This window comes from Agelaius tricolor, unplaced genomic scaffold (assembly GCF_023055355.1).
Source record: "Agelaius tricolor isolate 1412-34295 unplaced genomic scaffold, bAgeTri1.0.p SCAF_2, whole genome shotgun sequence".
In the NCBI taxonomy this organism is placed as follows: domain Eukaryota; kingdom Metazoa; phylum Chordata; class Aves; order Passeriformes; family Icteridae; genus Agelaius; species Agelaius tricolor.
In genome coordinates, this window is record NW_027269262.1 from 41,198,255 (window position 1) to 41,218,146 (window position 19,892).

The window sequence follows — 19,892 nt, forward strand, 5'->3', positions numbered from 1 at the left end:
AATTTTAGGTGTTTATGTTTCAAATCACTTAAAACTGCTCTATACTATTTTTTTTTCCAAATAGATTCCATTACCATAATTTACAAGGAAAATACAGAGTCAGGCATTTTACAAAAACATTACCAAGCAGTAGTAAACATTTTCCAGAAAACAGAAGCCAGCTATGCTTCTAGCTCAATAAGCATCACAGTTAACTGCCTCACCTCCTACATGGCATGTCTGGAGGAGAACAGTGCCTATCCAAACAGTTTAATGCGTTAAACAGTTAAATGCTTCAGCCCTTCAAGTGAACATAACATGTGCTGTGCTGACCGACAGAAAAGAATTGTATATGGTTCAGTCCACAATCTGATTACATGTTAAGCACCTCCCAAGAAGCGCTCGAAATTACATCCAAGATGATTAAAATTCATATCATAGAGAGGAAGGACCTAAATTTTAAAAGAAGAGAATAAAAAAAGGCACCAAACTTCTGTCACCTCTGACTCCTATTAGAGTGAAATTAATGGAACTCCTCCAGAGGTTTCTCCAGAGTCACATGAGAAACAGGCCCTACTGCCTTAATAAAAAAATACATATGCATTTAGGAAAACGAAAAAATCAAGAAGGAAGGCTGCAGTATAGATGCTCAGGTATAGATGTGAAGCCTTGTTAAACAAACATGAAAACACTGAAAAATTAAGGGAAGGACTTGTTTTACTGAGATGAATAGGAATCCTACTACATTATTTACAAGGAATAGGATTTTACCCAGCATGATCATGTAATTAAAGTGTCAGCAGGCAGACACCCAGGAGGACAGAGCTAGTGCTGAACATGGAATTAACATTGGTATTTCACAACTCTTGAATGATTTGCCATGTAACCCTAACATCCCCCAAATGCTGCCTTCCAACCAGAATTGCCTAGGGCTTTGTAAAATTGAATAGTGGCAAGGAGACAGTATTCCCCATTACAACTCCATTTGCTTGAGTGTTTCTGAAGCCTTTTTATCTCACAGCCCTTAAAAGCTGGAGGAAGGTCCCTCCTTCCTGGATGTGCACTAAGATTGGCACCCTGCAAAGCATCCTGAACACAAGGCAGCGCAGGGCTGAAGCAGAGCACTCTGCAGAGTCTGGTTCCTGCTTCCACTTCATTTGATGAGAAAAGTGAGTTATGAGAGCTTCTTGCTTGCTGCAGCTTCCTCACCAAGGGAAAAAAAAAAAAAAAAGGAAAAAAGGAAAAAAAAATCCATCCTTCCTATCCAAATCTCGGTCTCTTCTGTCCCTACCTGCCTGCAAAGAATTTGAATCAAGAGCAACAATGTTTTTAAGAGAAGAGGGGGAGGAAGGTGACTGCTGCTCACTTCAGCCACACTTGTAGTGGTGTACACATAATATATTAAGACACAGAAAGAAATTCTCTTCTTCACCTTTTTGCTCCCCTGTGTGGGAATGTGGCTTCGGTCATGACTGCACCTCAGGAGTCACACAGTGAAAAGCCTCTACAGTGAAAAGGTTAGGAACTGGGCACATCTTATCTTACAAGATGCTCAGCAAGGACTGTGTTTCCAGGAAGATGGGCTTCTTTTTGTAAGTGAAATTTTTTATCTGCTTTTCCTACAAAATGGATTGCTGGTACAAATTCCTGAGCCAACAATTCATACTGCTGATACAAAAGCAGACTGGGCACAGAATGTTTCAGGGGGGAAAAAAAAAAGGTTGTGTTTTGGAAGATATCTGCTTGTGAATGCTAGGACTCTTGCAAAGGACGGGAAAGAGCAGACTGTGAAGCTAAAAATAACCACATGCATGCAAATATCATGTACTACAGCACTACCACAGCATTTTTGGCCATAATATAGCAATCGACTGAATATGAGAATTACTACAGATCAAAACTAGTCTTCACTCAAGTATTTCAAGACGCTTCTTTTCAGGAGAGAAATTCAAATTTGCAAGCCACACTTCTTTTTTTATCAATAGGAAAGAATGCCAAATAGGCCATTTCCAGAGCCACAAGAGAAACTCCAACCTGGGGACAAATTTGCCTAAAAGACAAACCCACACAGGCAACCAGCAGCTGTGTGGCATCAGAATGGATACTGCTACATAAAGTAAAACTTTACCAAAACTTTCAAGACCACTGTAATGTCACCACAAGATGACATTTCTGATTCTAGTACACCTTTCTTAAGGGTTCAATTATGCAAAGTACCAGTCCCAATTCAGAAAAGCACCTAAACACAACGATAGCTGCAATCATGAAAGCAGTTCCCTATTTAACTTGATTATTCCGTTGGCATGATTAAATTCTAAGTGCTTAACTGCATTAACACAAACATCAAGGTTTTGTCTCAGTAGGATGAATTAAGTAAGCTGAAATTCATTGCACTGGTATATTTGAAGCAGTGGATTTCATATTACTTCATCTCTTTTTCTGTAAGCATGCTGTTGTGCCAAAAGCTGTCACTCCCTTGTTTTCTATGCATTTGCTGTATTTTAATGAGAAACTCTATTTATTGATTCTGATATTACCGAGAAAATGGGTTTTCCTTTCAATAAGATGATTACACATAAATGTTACAGAGAAACACAAGAGGGGGTTTTGTTTTGTGGGCTTTTTTTTTCCCCTGCATAATTGCTGAAGGCAGCGTATTACCCACTAGCACAAGGCAGTAAATGAGCTAAGTCCCGGATTCACAGCTGTGCTCAGTGTGCTCCATGTGCAGCGGCAGGCGCTCAGAAAGAACCATTTGGGATGCCTTGATGTAAAAGGGCTGGCTCTCTACTGGACCCGTGCCCATCACAGACGAGGTAAAGCCACAAGGCTGTGCTGTGCACAGAGGACAGCGAGGCCCCCAAGGTGACAATCTGCCAGCCAGGCAATGTCAAAGAAAAGCAGTAATGCAAACATGCCCTCCTTTTCACTCATCACACCCACAGACGCCTGATTCTTTCTCTCTGGCTTTCAGTAGTGCTGAGTTTTAGGGAGCAAACAACATAATACAGAACTTCTTTTCTGGGACTAGCTGTTAACTCTTAAAAAAGATTACTCATTGTTATGTTCCTCTGTTTTAAAACCTAGTATAAGTAATAAATATTTTCTTCCTATCAGTGGTGGCAAAACACTTTCATTACTGTACTCTGTTAAACAAGCAGTGCTAATATGTAGAGCTCTTAAAGAAAATTGCAACAGGAACCTTGAATTCCTACGAGAATGCAATGTGTTGCTGTTCTGGGCTAACAGAATTACAATTTTTAGATTTCATCATATAAACACATCAAAAAGCAAGCATCTGCACCCTCCAAAGTTTATTTCAATCCCCTACCTTTCCTACATAGAGTGGGTCTGTACCCATGTATTCCTCCAGCACAAAGAACTGATTCCACACCCAGCTGCGTTTGGTTCTCGTCCTCCCTGATTGAAAATAGGGCTTTGACCTGGACCTTGTGATCTCTGCTTGATTCATCCCAGAAAGACATAGGAAAAGAGCTAGTATCTGAAGAAAATGGCAAAACTCCACTTTGCCCAACTTCATCTTTTTTTTTTTTTTTTTTTCTCCTCGGTGAAAGAAAAAACCTTGACCAAAGCAGGCACAATTCCAGTTGTCTCAGTAGCTCTAGCCTCCGGCAGGGTGTCAGCTGGGAGTCCAGAGATAATAATCTGCAGAGTGGCTGATTGGAAGATGTCACCACTGCTGAACAGCCTTCACCAAAGAAACGATGCAACGGGTACCTATCCAGGAAAAAGACAAGAACTGTTGTCAGAATTCAAATTTTTTTTAGAGAATGCAAATTCTTTGCAGTTTTCACATCATGCATGGAAACTGTTTATTCATTATTTTTCTCCTCATCAACACCAATGAGTTTACATAAATCTCTCTGAGTTTATAGCAAACTTCTTGGATGGCATTACTACTGCTGATACAACTGTGTTTATAGCCATAAAGTTTTCTCCTAAATGTTCTCTTAATATGTAAATAAAATGTTCTCTGGGTTTTTTTTTTCCAGTATAAATGCTAAAATTGTTCCTCTTTAAAATAATCAAAGTAAGTGTAGTTATTATTTGCAGTCATTTGGTTTGATATTTTCTCTTCTGCCTGCTATGGTCTGCTTTACTTGCCATTACTATGATATAATTACAAACCAGCTAGAGGCACCAAGTTGTAATAATGGCAGGGATCTATCCTAGATTAACTCTCTCCCATATAACTCAAAAGTAAAATGAAGGAGCATAAGATGAATCGGAACAATTTGATTGATTCTTAGTCACAGTTGGCCAGATGCTATGCTTGGTTCTGATCTGAACCTGACCTGGTAAAAAGCCTTGAGTCTCCCCACTCAATTTCACTACATTCCTAAAGCAAATGTCAGGCACTGTAAGAAACATGTTAGACTACTTTATATGTAGTTATAAGTAAGAAATATGCCAGACTATTTATAAAGAAATATGCCCAGAAAGATCAGAAGATAATGTCATTTTGTAGTTTCAATGAAACCTTGATTTAATTACAAATTATTTTCCAGAATTAAAAAATGTAAATCAGTTTTTATTTAAAAATTTTAACATTTCATAACTCATAAGACTTACTAATAAAAAAACCATATTTTTAGAAAGAGAAACTTCAATACTTAAACAAGACTGTTTTCTGCTTTTTATGACTGTGAGCCTCCTCTGCCCATGTAAAAATGTATACTTAGCATAATGTTTTTAAAAGTACAAATTCTGTCAGTCAGAACCAAACATAGCTTCGCCTTTTAGAAGAATCACCAGATAAGCAAAGCTGTCTCCTAAATAGACATCCTCCTTGTCCAAGTGAGCAATAAGGGAGACAAGAAGCATTTATGAAGTGCCAAACATGAAGTGGAAATAAGGATGAAATTAAAATAGATAACGGCATTAATTTGGAGTGAACTGCTGCTACTTAGGAAGCCACGGAAGAAAGAAGATTTCATCCTTTATACTTTTAATTAATCTAAAAAGGCTAGACATTAAATCACATACACATTAAACACTCTGGACTGATTATCATAGTCCTACCCATTACTACTAAAACTGAGTGAAATGTGATATCCACTATCTGTTTTCAGTATGTCAGGCTCTTTCAGCTGCAGAACGCCTATGCATTGTGCTGCCAAAGGTACCTAGAGGGCAGAAACATGAAACAAATAAAAAGCGCTTCTGATTACAGACTGTATTTAAAGCCTTTTTATTGTAATCCCTTCTGTGGTACTGCCCTGCACCAGAAAGGCTTTGCTTAGAGGCTGGTGGGATAAACCACAAACCCACTGAGCGTGTTTGCTAAGCAGAAGCAATTTGAAGGCTTCCAAATAGGAAAATCCAGTGTCTCCCTACAGGCAAAATGAAAAGAATAGGCAAGCCTTACTTAAAGACTCTAATTTTGAAAACATGATGCTACAGTTATAAGACGTCACTTCAACATGGACCAAAATTCTTGTCACAGCAGGATTAACAAGCAGGTGTCATCCTAGTTAGAGGAGCCTAGTTTGAAATGATTAATCCCAACTAGTCATAACTCAGTTTTGATCTGGCCCTTTGGGTAAATCATGACCATATGACAGTAATTACTGAGAGGGCTGCCAATGAGTGTTAAGGAAGTAGCTGTGCTTTCCCTGTGATATGTTCATTTCCTACTGCTCTGTTCTGCTACGGTAAGTGTTGTTTGTAGTAGAGGCTGTTTATGCATCCTTGATTTCCCCTCTCTGTGTCTAAGTTACATCATGTTAAAGACATCTGATATTGATAAACTGTCAGTTTATTTCAAAGAGGCAGCAGATTGTTATTTAACAGAGATAAAAATACAAAATGGATTTTCTTAAGAAATGTCAGTAAAACATTTACAATATGTTAGAGTCTTTTCACTAAGCCATTTGAAATGTCTTGTTCTTGCTCAAAACAGACATTTCAAACCTAGAATTGCTCTAACCTTTATCTCGAACAGTGTTCTCTTATATCCATTCTGTTACACCTGCAGGAAAGTATGAAAGCCACCATATGGAGTGTCATGGTCCCCAGCCACACTCCACAGCACAGAACTGAAAAACGCACCCAAAATACCAACTGAAAAACAGTCCATATGCTAGACAGCACAATCTGATGGAAAGCAGAATACTCACACCTCCTAGAAAAAAAACATTGTTGTGGTTTACTCATTCTCAAATACTTTCACCACACAGACTCCAAAATTCCAATTATTTTTATTCAGCTGTGTGGCAGCACTTTCTGCTCTGAAACACTCTTCCCTCCCTTTTTTCTCTTCTTCAGGATAAGTCTTCCTATTCCTCTTAAAGCCCTTTTTTTAAGGTTTTTATTTATAGTTCTTCCAGCACACTGCCTTTTATATCTGATATCTCCAAAAGCAGAAGTCTCTTTATATTTAAAAATAATTTCCGTTTTGGGAAGAATTCTTTATTAAATTGCATTTCATTACCTTTCTTACTGAGATGGATGGATGGATGGATGGATGGATGGATAGATAGATAGATAGATAGATAGATAGATAGATAGATAGTTTTATAGAGATTTTTTGTGTTAATTTTGTCCAAGCATAACTAGCACTTCAACATCACCTGTTCTATGATGTCCATAAGTATCAAGTCCACAAGACCACGTAAGCAATGTCACAGCATTCATAAAATTGAAAACTAAGAGGTACTGTTGGTGTTTTTTTTCTTCATTAAGTCACAGCTCGAGATTTCAGGGTAGCACTTGCAGCAGTGGATAAAACTAAAACTGACAGTGACAGAGGGTATTCAGTGCTCTGATTCCAGTGTCTTCACTGTCATCTGTGTTTACTGACTTGAGTGTGATGGCAAAACTGACCTGCAACCACTTTGTACTTTTTGTTTAAAGATGCTCTTTTAGGAAACGCTATCTCTTTCTGCACAAACAAGATTCAGAATATAAAAAACTGAGAAATATTTACACTTTTGATAGCATAAGTACCCTAGAATAAAAGTGTACCTTTACATCTTGTTTCTGATCTCCCAAATGCTACTGCCCTCCCCAAACAGGGGTAAACCAAAGCATATCTCCTCATTCACACTTTCCAACCTAAAAAGTAACTTAGGCCTTTAAAAATAAAATTTTCTGCTAGTGTATTTAAAGCATTAAGCTCTAGCTTTCATATCTAAGCTTGTTTTCCCCATTTGCTTTATATGTAGTCCTGGCAATAACAAATATGAAAAATACAAAGTAATAGAACTGGTGTGTAATTTGGAGAGTATGTTATGTGATCTGGACAGTGCAGGTAGCATGTCTGAACTAAGCAGTAAGATGCTGCCCAAGTGAACAGCTGTGAGAATCAAAAAAACCAACAAAACCCAAACATCTAAACAAAAAAAATCATTTATGTTCTTAAATAGCTGGCTGATATATAAAACCTCAGACTGAAGAATACACATTTGAAAAAACATAATAACCTTTTCATTCCAGATACATCATAAACCTTACATTTTCTCCCATCTGCTGTAAAAAATTAAACTATATTTAAGCCACAGTCTACTGGTATACACTGTTAAACTGAAAAATGTTACTACTCTACATTCCCAAAACAATCTGCTAATGTCAAAAAGACACTATTATGCACTGTCTCCAAGGGCCAATCTTGATTTGTTGAAAACATTCACATCATGAATAAGATCCTCAACTTAAAGGAAAAGTCCCCCTCACTGCAAGCAATTAAGGGTAATTTACACCCACTGAAAATCTCTCTGAATATTTTGCTTCACTCCATAATTTCTAAAACAACTCATCAAGTCTAGCGTTCGTTGTTTGTGTGTCACAATAAGCACCAGCAGATAAGGACAAGTTTTCAGTCTCAGAGATATCATCATGGAAGCCCTCCTTCCCCACATCTGAGATTTCCCCAGCCCTGTAGGGCAATTTGCTGGATGCTCTTGAGATCATCTTTGCACCACCTAACCTTTGCAGCCAAAATGCAAATTCCTGCAGACTTCTGCTCGCACATTGCTACCAGTGTCACAGTGCCAGCTTAATCTATGAACCATATCATTTTCCTGTCAACCTCTTCAACCCAACTGAGGATTTTGTCCTTCAGCATATTTTGTCCTCAAGTGTTTCTAACGTGTAAAATGCTTCGGGAAGAAGTGGAAATCCAAACCCTTTTCCATTACTAAACTCCACCAGTCTGGATTGCATTACTCTAGTTTGAAATCTCTGTCAGCAACGCATTGGAGTTGTAACTGAAGAGTTTACCAGTCCTATTTTATTGCCTTTTCTTCCCTCATCCTCCCCCCTGCCCCATTATTGTCCTTTCATCAAATTTCTTCAATTTTTGATACCATTGCAAACTTTACTGAGGTCCAAAATATGGACGTCACTGACTGAGCAGCCACCACCTGCTAATAAATCTTGCATTAGTGTGGTCAACAATGCATAGTTATCCCATGGGGTTTTTTGTTTTTTCTCTACTTTAGTCATACAGTAAAATCAGAGCCACGGTGTTGAAATAATTCCAAGGGTGACTGTTGCCACTGGATCTTGAACCATGATCCCTTAAACAAAGTAGAACCAGCAGGTGAGCCCCCTGACAGCTGGACTGCCCTCACTGAAATATTTATGTGTTGACATTCAATTTTACAATGTCCATTGGACAGGGTGTTACAGTTAGTGGCAGAGAAAATTCCCCTTTGTTACAAGTCTGCAGCTCCTCCATGTCACACATCCTAAATATTACAGGAGACTCCTCCACAGGCACATGAACAGGAATGTGATCCTTGAGACAAAAAGGTTTTGAGAAGATAACATGTCTAATTACGGTGTAAATTGCAATGTCTGGTTATCACTTTTTTCAGAGAAAGAAAAAAAGAAAAGGAGGGTGCCTTGGAGCAAGCGAGGTGGGGACCCTGTGATGAAATGAAGCTCTGCAAGTCAAGGCAGTATGATGAAACCTATTAACTCCCTGTGCCAGATGACATTACAACTACAGACCACAACCTCCTGCCGCTAACTGGCCTAAATATTCACATGGGAGATCTGTAAATGTAGTGCACATCCTGCAGTCTGCATCTGGTTATCAAGCAAAAAACTATCACTGCCCCAAACATATGGCACTGTTACACTAAACTGGCTCCAATACCCTCTGACTCAGGTGAAAGGACCTGATGAGACGATAGAAAAACACAAGGTACACTGCAATAAATTATATGGCTTTAAAAATATCATAAATAAAACCAGGCAACAGCTTTTGGTCTTTTACACTGCTCTGCAGTTGATCATAAGATTGCACGTGTCTAGAGTGCTAAATTATTTGGGTTCTTGGTAAGTTTGTTTTCTTCCCCATGCAAAATTAGCAGAAGAAAGATCTTTTTTTCTTATATAATTTTCTCCATGTGAAAGGGTTTTATTGGTTTTTCACCTTGCCATGGTGCATTTGAAAGATCTAAGCTGCTGGGAAGGATTATGCTAATTTGATCGGTTATTGAAAAGAAGCACCAGCAGTATTTGTGGATCTGGGACCAATCAAGGCAAATATTTAAATTTCCACAAGCTCAATTTTTGCAGCCTCATTTCAGCTGAAGAACGTCACATAATACCTAGGGATGACTTTCTTGCAGAACTGCTGAATTCCCAGAGGAGGCACTCCTGCATTACTGCTTAGAGTTAAGCCTGGTTTGACAGGAAGAACTGAAGTAACCATCTATTTTATGCACCCTTCCTCAGATAGAATTTAATGATTTTTATAGCCAGAGAAAACAATACCCAGTAGTAGCATGAAAGCGTACATGAAAAAAAATGTGTGCGATAAACTAAAGGAAAAGGAATGGCTCAAGAAAGGCCTTCATTGAAGAACCGCTGAACACATCAGACACTGAAGTCAATAGACTGAAAACACTCACAAAAACTTACTAGACATCACTAGGACTGACTCCCAAGCAGTTTCTTCATCTGTAAACCAGTTGAAGTTTGAAATATTTTCTATTTTCATCACACATGGGAGTCAATTTGTGAGTTGAATCCCTTTGAGAAAAGGCTTAGCCAGGTTTATAGCAAAGTAGGAATTTAAGTTGGAGTAGAACAATATAAGGTCTTGGATTAGTAATGATTTTCTTCAGTCAAGTCTCTGACTGCTGAAGAAACACAGAAAAATGTGGGAACGTGTCCGTACACACAGTCATACATGAAAAGGACAGGCGAAAATCTATGTGGATATTATATCCATTCTTCTCATCAGAAAATTCACAGTTAATCTCGTGCTGTACAAATGCTTTACAATTACACTCTTACATGAAAACATAAGAATATTTTGCTACTAAATCAATAGCAAATAATCAATAGTGCCTTGCTATTTAAATCAATGAAAGTAGACTTAGGAGAGTTGTGAGGCTGTCATCTGACTTTTAACACTATTCTAATGACCCATATCAGCCTTTAATTACAGTAAAGTCTCCCATTATAAGGGTGAAATGTTTCTTGATTAAAATTGTAATCTTTAATGGCTTTTTGCAAGAAAATCAGCTATATTACTGATGTTTGTATTTTCACTCACATTAACTGACACACATTTCTAACATGCAGTGGTAGCTCAGATTATTACCTTTGATATATTTCTAATATTCCTGGTAGTTTTAAACCTTTATTGAGTACTCAAACCCTAGATATTGCACATACTTAATATTACAAGCTGTCAGAGCTAGGCCCTCCCTTACTGTGGATTTTACTGCAATTGTTTTTTGAATTTTACTTAGCCTTTCTTCATGACCCTAAAATAAATGTGTGTCTAGATGTCTAGATTAGATCCCCTGGTAGTTGCAAACTGAAAAGCTATAAAATTGTGTAAAAGGACTTAAAAATAATAGCACATTTGGTCCCTGGATAGCTCTTTTGGGTTTGTTAAGTGGGTTTTGTGTTCTTTTTTTTCTCCAAAGGTGGTAACACACCCGTTGCACTGAACTAGCTCTAATGAGGCACAATCGTACCATTCCCAAATATCCTCACTTCACTTTTGCATTGTTAAAACTGATACAATGCTGCTGAGAATAAAATCAGCATCACTTTATAGCTGATCTTTATCTCTTGACCTGTTGTACCTTCAGAAGCTACAGGGTAAGCAAACTTAATTTAGTTATGCAACTTTCATGCTGCTGCCCATCTGAACAGCTCTGCACCTGGGGTTGTGTAGACCCACCTTTCTCAGAAACAAAGTACATAGCTTTCACCAGTAACAATTCCCTTCAAACTCAAATAATGCAACACAGAAACAATTAGTAGATATAATAAAGATAGAGAAGTAAAGTCACGCATCAACGCCAAGGAGAGACTGCTTCAGAAACAGGCATGCTCAAGAGTTTGGCTCTTTTATGCATTTATTTATTTGTCCTAGAAAAGCAATTTATTTTCTGCAAAGCTGCACAAACACCTATGTTTTAGCTGAAAAATTGCAAGTCAGTATGTCTTGTTAGAGAGACTATGAAGTATACTCTGCCCTTTCAAGTCTCTGGTTTGGCTTGAGCAAGTTATCTATCAGAACATAAGGTTTTATCCTTGCAAGGGGAAAAGATTAAAGTATCAGCATTTCAGTTCCCAGAACCAGAGCACATCACAATTATCCATCTCCTAGCCTTTCCCACATCCCAGGGAAGGCATCGTTTGTAGAATCTTGGCTCACCTGAACTACTTCACCTTTTGAAAGCAGTATAAAGGCTAAACTGTATCTCAAAAAGGGTTATTTTTTGCCTCCATTAGCAACTAGAAGTCTGAGGATCCAGATGACAAACCTCTTGCTACTGGTGTACACAGCCTATTGTAGGAGAGCAGGACATGCCCGTGTGTGGATATGTGGATGGATTGGGGGACAGGGCGGAGGGGGAAGGGTCAGCATCAGCCAAGCACTGCAGAGCTAGCCTTACCAGCTGAATACTAATCAAAGAAACAGCTCCCATAATTTCAACATTTGCAAACTCTAGAACATCTTTGACATAGAAGGACAAAAGCTCTGGGAAATAACTCAGGAAATTTCATTGTCTCTATAATATTTTGCACTGTAGCATCACTGCCAGACTTGGAGCCCGAGCAAGACACCCGCTTTGGCTTGGCAGAAAGGACTGAGACAGTCAGGACTTGGGGTTGCCTATATTTTGCAGAAGTCTGTGGTCCTCCCTTCCCCCATCCCACATCCCCGCTTGTCTGTGAGACTTCTCCAAAGAGTCAAGAGTGATGCTATTGTTCTCTTATTTCTCAGAAGGTGCACACGCACCTACAGTCCCAGTGCTCTCACTTTCCACGGTTTGCCCACCACACCTGGTTCTGGGCGCTCCCGCGGCCGGTCCCGGCCGCCCCCAGCCCGGGGAACGCCAAACTTACGGCCGCGGCCGCGCCGCCCCCGGCGGCTCCGCAGAGCCGCGGCTCCGCTCCGGGCAGGAGCCGCTCCGGGGCGAGCGGGTGCGCAGGAACAGCGCACAGCCCTTTCCTGCAACTGCTCCGACCGCCCTCTGCCTACACGGGAGGGGAACGGAAAGGGGAAGGAAGGCAAGGAAAGGCACAGGTGCAGCCGACACTTACCTGCTCCCCCTCTCCCTCGGCTGCCCAGCGTGGTGAGTATTTTAATTCCAAGGGCTGGCGGTGCCTCCGCGGCGAAGTGCTGGCGGGATGCTCCCAAGAACGGGGGGGCGGGCGGCGGGCGGCGGGGCGCCCACCGGGCATGGGGGCTGCGCGCCCTCCCGCGCACTCGCCCGCACCCGCGGAGACGGGAATGGGAGCGCTGCCGCTGCTCCGCTCCTCCTCCTCCTCCACGGCACGGCGCGGCACTGCACAGGCAGCCGCTGGGCACACGATGGGAGAAGTGGGTGCCGGTGCCAAGCCCAGCTCCGACTGGGTGCGGATCGTGGCTGCGGGAGGAGGAGGAAGAAGAGGGAGGGAAGGAGCGGGGAGGGAGGGAGAAATCAGAGGAGGTGGGGATGCTGCTCTGGGCAGGGGATATCACGGCTCGGTGGCTGGAGCCGGCTGCCAGCTCCGTCCGAGGGCGCGCGGAGGCGGCACAGGGACTCTTTGTACCTCCCGAAGACCCAGCGGTGGCTATTGAAGCGGGATCCAGGGAGCAAGCAGCCTGCCCGGCCCCACTACCCCCCCAACCCCCGCCTCTTCTCCTCCTCCTCCTCCTTGACAGGATATACAGATGGAGTCCTTTGGATAAAAATCAGGAGCCGGGCTAGGGGGTGGGGCGGGAACCAATCTCTCTCCCTATTTGCATTTGAAACAGGGAGTTGAGGGAGAGACTTCAAGGTTTTTTTTTTTTTTTTTTTAATTCTTTCCCCCCCTCACAACCCACCACGCAATTTGTCCTACAAGCTTCGACTGAGCTTTCGAGGCGTGGAGACAAAGTCGCAAAACTAAACCGAACTTGCGGAGTCCCTGCTTCAAGCCTTTGCCCTTTCAGCCTGCCCAGCCTGCCGCTTGTGAAACCCACGCTCCCTGCCCCGGCCCGTCCTCCTGCCCGGCGTGGGGCAGCCGCGGGGCCGCGCCGGGGTCCCCGTCCCTCTCCTGGTCCCCGGGCAGAGCACGGAGCCACCACCGATCTGCTCGGGGGACTTAAAACCTCGCAGCCCTGCTGCCCTCTGTCTCCCTAGAGCTGCTGTCACGCCTCCCTGGCTGCTGTTTATACCCGGGGTGGTGGTGAGCAGGGAGAAGAGGATTAAAAAAAGTAAAAAAATACGTTGAATAACTGAACCGGGTGCTTTCCCAGAATAAAGGGTGGAGAGAGCGGGGTGTGCGCACCGGCAGCAGGAGAAGGCTCGGTGTCACGCTGGGGCTGGTGCCCGGCAGCACCCACGCAGAGCCCGCAACCCCGGAGCTGCTCGGGGCAGCCGCTCTGGGAAATGAGTACCTGCTTTGTTCGGACGCGGTCCGGCTGGGAAAGCGGCAGCACAAACTTTCTGCCTCCTTCCAGCACTGCTGAAGCCGTTTGGGTCTGCAGAACGAAACAGATCTACAACTGAAACGTGATCAGCCAGGAGTCAGCACGCCTCCTAGAAAAAAAAAAAAAAAATGCAGAGGTTCCAAATGTTGGCAGAGCTGCTGAACTGACATTTTTCACGGACAAAAATATTTTTAACATATACTGTTTTTAGAACAATGGACTGTACCAAGGGCAACTGTAAGAAATGCACCTTGGCCAATGACTTTTGGTTTATATTTACCAGAAAAGCATTTTCAACATGATATAAACAAGCTAATCATGTGAATATATAATTACTTTTCATTCCTACTATACATTATGCTATGAAGTGTGCTGTCAACACTAATAAAGTAATGTGCAGATAAAGTCACTTCAATAAGAAAAAAGAAGCAACAAAACAATTGGTTTGGATCACAAAGGTTTTTTAAAAATAATTTTATTTCTCAATTAGTTTATAGTCTTTGAATACACAATTGCAGCATGCATAACTCTTTTAATAAATGTAATATGTAACTGCTATTTCTTGTCTTTAAGCTTCACTTTCAGATGTGATTTCCAATGTCACCCTTCTAATCAGAGGGAGGCAATTCAACATGGCATTTGTGAACTGAAGTAGTGGTTTAAAGAGAGCAACTAGAAGCAATCTACATTCTCCAAGTTGTGGAGCGTCTGAGTGCATGGTTCCAACTTAATAAGATGTATTCAGGCAAGAAAATCCTGAAACATGATTGCACACAGTTGCTTAAGATTGTAATTAAGGATTCGCCTTTCCTTTGTTCTTCTTCCCCCAATCCCTAATTCATCTTTTACAAGTTAATCAAAATAAGACTCTCTGCACTGATCCTTAGAGGACAAGGTTCAAGGACAGATTATCTTTTTCCTATCATGAAATATCATAAATACCTCTGCTTTATCTTATTTCAAATTCATTCAGAGATGTAACCATGAAAATTTATCTTTTTACCACTTAATTCAGTAGCTACGACGTCAATGATGAAAACAGAACAGTTAAAAACAGAGAAAAAAAATCTTTGTTTGCAAAGAGGATGGCATAAAAAAAGAATCTACAAGAGGTCCTGAGCTTCATAAACTTCAGCAAATATCCTCAAACTTTTTATTTGCTCTTCAGGTTCAAAATAGGGACTAAGTAGTTTTACAGTCACTTAAAATCATTATAAAGGAAGGACTCTTTCTTATTAATTTTGATTCTGATCCAGATATTACTAATGGAAAAATAGAATAGTCAATTATCACCCAATTAAAAAGCTTTCATGTGTAGCTTCACAGAGTATTTCATGACTTTCTTCCTAACAGACCTCTCTCAAGGATGTGCTTTATGTTCCAAAAATCTAGTCCCTCAAGCAAAACCTTTCATTAAACTGTGTGTCAGTGAAAACATCTGAACTTATTTTTACACTGTTGAAAATAGGATAGATATTTTTGTCTTATTATTTTTCTAAATGCTTATGTTGTCATATCAAAATAAAATGTATGAAACCCTTTGACTTTCATGGGAGTAAAACAGTGACTCCAAGCAAAATATGTGACGAAGCAGACCAATTTAATTTCATTGCACAGGCAGAATAAAATATAAAGAAGCAATTATTCTTAGTCACTTTTGGCAATCTACCATTTTTAGTAACATAAGCAAATGTATATTTTTTAATACATTTTGTTCTTAACTGTCTTGATTGTGGGTTTTTGCCAATGACTCAGTCCATTCCAAAGCATTGAATGGATCATTTTGGCAGGAATCCACACCTACAGCACTGTTGCATTTCTTTCTAATATGTTGCATAGTGTGTTTACCCACTCTGAGACATATAGGTGTAGCACTTCCAGAGGAAAGTCTACAGAACAAACCTTGGACCATGCGAGACTGTGTCTTAGGTAGGTGCTGTACAGAGTAACTGCAGGCATCAAAACACATTGATACTGGCACCTTTCCCATCTTTTCACTTCTAGAACTATCACGCCTCTTCGCATTACAAGTCACGTTGCTGTTTTGTGGAGTGGATCCATAGGCAGATTTAGGACCACGAAACCTGAAACTGCATGTCCTGAAGCATGCTCTTAAATACTTCTTAGACAGTGAGAGCTTTGGTGGCCTCTGCTTATGGAGGATGTGGACCAGAAACGCAAAACAAATTTGTTTAGTGGTTGTATTCAGTCCCCTGAGCCTCTGACTGTCTCTCTATATTAACATTTCTATCTGTACACTCATTATACACATTCTGAAAAAGAGCAGTGTCAGGTAACTGCTACCTGGGTCCTGGTAATTCACTGTGTGGGAAGAAGCAAGTTCCATTATGCACTTAGCAATAGCTTGTAGAGTTCCATCAATATGAAAATGTAGTACGCTAAGATGCAAAATGTTAACTTTTCTTTTTCTTAAAAATTTATGTGGATATTGGTCTTTCATAAAGCAAGCAGGAGAGTTTGCAGTTTAGTATCTTTTTCTATAAATAGCAGAAGGCAAAAAAACAAAGCCTTCAATTGAAATTGCAGACACTCACAGCCTTTGACAAGATATTTAACAGAAGGATGTCTCTGTCTTTCTGTGTCCTCACAGGTTTATTTTCCTATTTAAAGTTTGACATTTTTGAGACAATTACAATGTTGTCTATATTCTAAGAGTGTTTTCAACCCAATGTAGAACCACAGGGGACATGCTAACAATAGCAATAACAATAGCAAGTTCAACTACCTGTTCTTTAGAATATATTTTGCAGAATATCCTCTTAAGATGTGTCAGTCAAAGTGACATAATAATATGAACTAAATTATAGTAAGTAGTAGTGGTGATTCGATTGGGGAATTTATGAGGTCACTTTGGGTATCCACAACCACCCATTCTGCTTAGGAAGTGTTACCTTATCAATTAAACATTACTGTCATGTCTCCATCTGTCCCTCTTTGGCACCTCTCTATCCTCCCTTGAGTTTCCACAGTCTTTTGATGATGTTTTTGGTCCACATATACTGGCAAATCTGAGTAACTGATATATTTGCAAGAGTGGTATTCTTCAAAAGTAAATCTAGTAATCTAAGGCAATGTAACTGTACAAGTAATAAGTCGTCAAAGTTGCCTGAGGTAATAAAAGTGAATGCAATTAAAAATGGAGTTGATGTTGTCAGGAATAACAGAGAATAGCAAAAAAGGGAGTTGTAGGAAGGGAACTTGTAAAGTTAAAAAACTCTAATCTAAGTTTGTTTAATCATAAGGAAGCTGCAAAATTAAAAGATTCTACTATTGAGGGTAATTTATTAGTCACACACCAGTAAGAACAGCACAAGAATAAACCAATTAAAAAAGAAAAACATGGCAAAAAATTTGAAAATGTCACAGGATGATGGCAAATGGCAGGTAGGCTGTCAGAAGACTGAAAAGAGAAATGGAGAATTTCATTATGGCCGCACAGGAATGGGCTATTTGTACAAGCAAGGATAGATGGCTTAAAAGAGCACTAAGACCAGAATGGAGGCTGTGTGGCCAGGCTCCAGATGCTATTCATCATATTATAAGTGGATGTACCAAGCTGGCCAGCACTGAGATACAATACAGAGTGACAAAGCTGGCAGTGTGGTGCAGTGAGTCCTCTGCAAGAAGTATGGACTACCAATAAAGGAATAAAAAAGAAATCAGCAGCAGACAATGAAAGGTGCTAATAATAAAAGGATGAATGTTATTTTAAAATATTAGAATTAAATAAAAAAGGGGGGCTAAGAATAAGAGATAGGAAATGGGATGAGATGGGAGGCAGAATCATTAAAAAACTACTTTATTCTGATTCATTCAAGAATGTTGTCCAAACAAAAAATGATCAAAAATTCAGTCAGGGGAGGAGCAGAAGAGAATCCAGTTTCTGGATTGTCTAGATGGAGAAGAGCATGCAAAATGCCAACTACTTTTGTGCCCTTGGACTTGCACTAACATTGAAATGCTGCTAAGTTAAACAGCAACTTTCTATCAGGTGTCATGTAACTGCTTTTACAAGCATCTCTTGATGACAAAAATCATTCAAATTGTGTTCAAAAAAGAACATGAGTCTCAGATTGATGTGTCATGACGAAAAGATCCTGCTGGTGGAGAAGAAGCATCACTGCTTAGAATCAGCATTCCTCTCTTTTTTTTTTTGATGTATGCTGAAAAAAATAGGTTAGATGCATTTCTTCTGTATATTAAGGTAAATTCTGCCAGGCATTCATACTGTGGTACAACTGATGTAATTTTTTTCAGATGAATTGTGATGGAGAATCACAATTTGTCTGATTCTATGAAAAGCTTTACATAGTGAGTCCAATTGACTTCAGGGAGTTTTGCATGCTTCAGGGAGATTGCTACTGTGTAGCTTCCATCAGAAAATATGCAGCTAAGTTACTTGTGAAAAATGCCAATATATACACAATTAAACCAGTAACTTCCCATACGTAGAAGGATGTCTATCTTCAGGTCAAACCCTATACTCTACATTAACTATGCAAAATTAATGTGAATAATTCCTCCACTGACCTCTAAACCCAAACCAGGTTTCAGTATTCCAGTGTGATTTGTCAAGACAAGCTTGAACACTTGCACAAACAAAATGAGTGATTACAGCTGCAATTTTAGACGTCTTTTCTGAATAAATGGCCTGAATTATGTATTCTTCTGCATCATAACTGGTATTCAAGATGCTCATAACCTTCCCTGTGTGAGAACTTCAGCTTAGTAAGCAACTTTTTTATTATTATTTGTAGGTTTTTCCCCTGACCACAGCAAAAATTGGACAAGCACTCTCTCTTTCAGAAAAACCCTCCCAAAACTGGAGACAAAAAAAAGGCAAAAAGTCCCTAACAACCCCAAAACACATTTTCAAAATGTAGAGTATTATAAGCACAAGAAACACTAAAAGCAAGGAGCATGCTGATGACCCTTCCTTTTCCTCTTCAAGCAATCCAACTTTTCAAGTCTGGATGTTAAACAAAATGCTAATCTCCTATACCTGAATATTTATGTAGAAAGAATTCTACACCAGCATGTAAGCAGTTGTATAGGAAGCAGATGGAAATGTCTTCTAAGTGAGTTAAAGAAAAAAATGTCACTATCTTCATCATCCTGAACTGCCCACTCTCAAAATTACTTGGTGTGAGTGCTGAAGGAGACATAATTTCATATGTCAATTTTCCACCCAGCTAATGTATCCATCAAATTTTTTATTCCTTAGGAATGACAACTTAGACATTACTTTTATACTTAAAATGTTAAAAACCTTATAAATCCTTTAATCCTGTCCAGCTTCTACCTTTCCTTGGGATAGATTCTGTATTCATTAAAATAAGTGGGAAAACATTGTTTAGGCAATGAGACAAAAATAAGTTTTATGAAAAACATAAGTTATTGTTGGTTTAAAAACTAGCTCAGAATATGAAGCACAACATTTTGTACCACTCCTGCAGAAAGTGGTGGAAATCTTTACAAGTCCCAAATGGCGGAGATGAAGATGCAAGTCCCAAAGCATTACACCAATGGTTGCGCTGCAAGAACAAAACCAGAACCTGATCAATCCTTATTTCCTTCTACTTCTTCCCACGGCTATATGTGTAAGGGGAAAAAAACTGCCAAGGGCAAATGAAAGAAAATAGCAGTTCTCTGGAACTTGCTTCCTCCCACACTTAGCAGGTTAGTAATGCCCTAGCACCACAAGTAATTCATTCAATCCCCTTCCCTCTCTTATCATTTTTCCTCCAATCTGCCCCTTGGAGACATCAGTGCTGGTCACTGGGATGCTGTGCCTAGTCATTCAGCAACACTGACCTTGGTGTTCCCAGCCCTGCAAGCCTTGCTTTTTCAAAAGTACTGCTTTTGTTTTCCTCTGAGTCACTGAAGTTTCTCATATATATTTCTGTTGGGAACTTTCTGGGACAAGGGGTTTTTTAGGTCAGTCAAGGGAAACAGAGCACAAGCACCTTTATCTCAGTGTGAAGTACTACCG

General features: G+C 40.1%; 1 protein-coding gene and 1 long non-coding RNA gene across 2 annotated transcripts in view; one reads left to right on the forward strand and one right to left on the reverse strand.

Moving 5' to 3' along the window:
* LOC139605236 (cadherin-7) overlaps positions 1–13,090 on the reverse strand; it is a 93,569-nt gene extending 80,479 nt beyond the window's left edge. Inside the window, exons 1-2 of the mRNA XM_071456582.1 lie at positions 12,526–13,090; positions 3,311–3,717 (exon numbers count right to left, since the gene is read on the reverse strand). Of these exons, the coding sequence (XP_071312683.1) occupies positions 3,311–3,520 (210 nt within the window). The 5' untranslated portion in view covers positions 3,521–3,717; positions 12,526–13,090. The remainder of the gene's footprint in view (positions 1–3,310; positions 3,718–12,525) is intronic.
* On the forward strand, positions 12,353–15,202 carry LOC139605247 (uncharacterized). Its single transcript, XR_011684297.1, has 2 exons — positions 12,353–12,557; positions 13,706–15,202. It is a non-coding gene; the product is annotated as an uncharacterized lncRNA (long non-coding RNA).
* Positions 15,203–19,892: the final 4,690 nt, after the last annotated feature.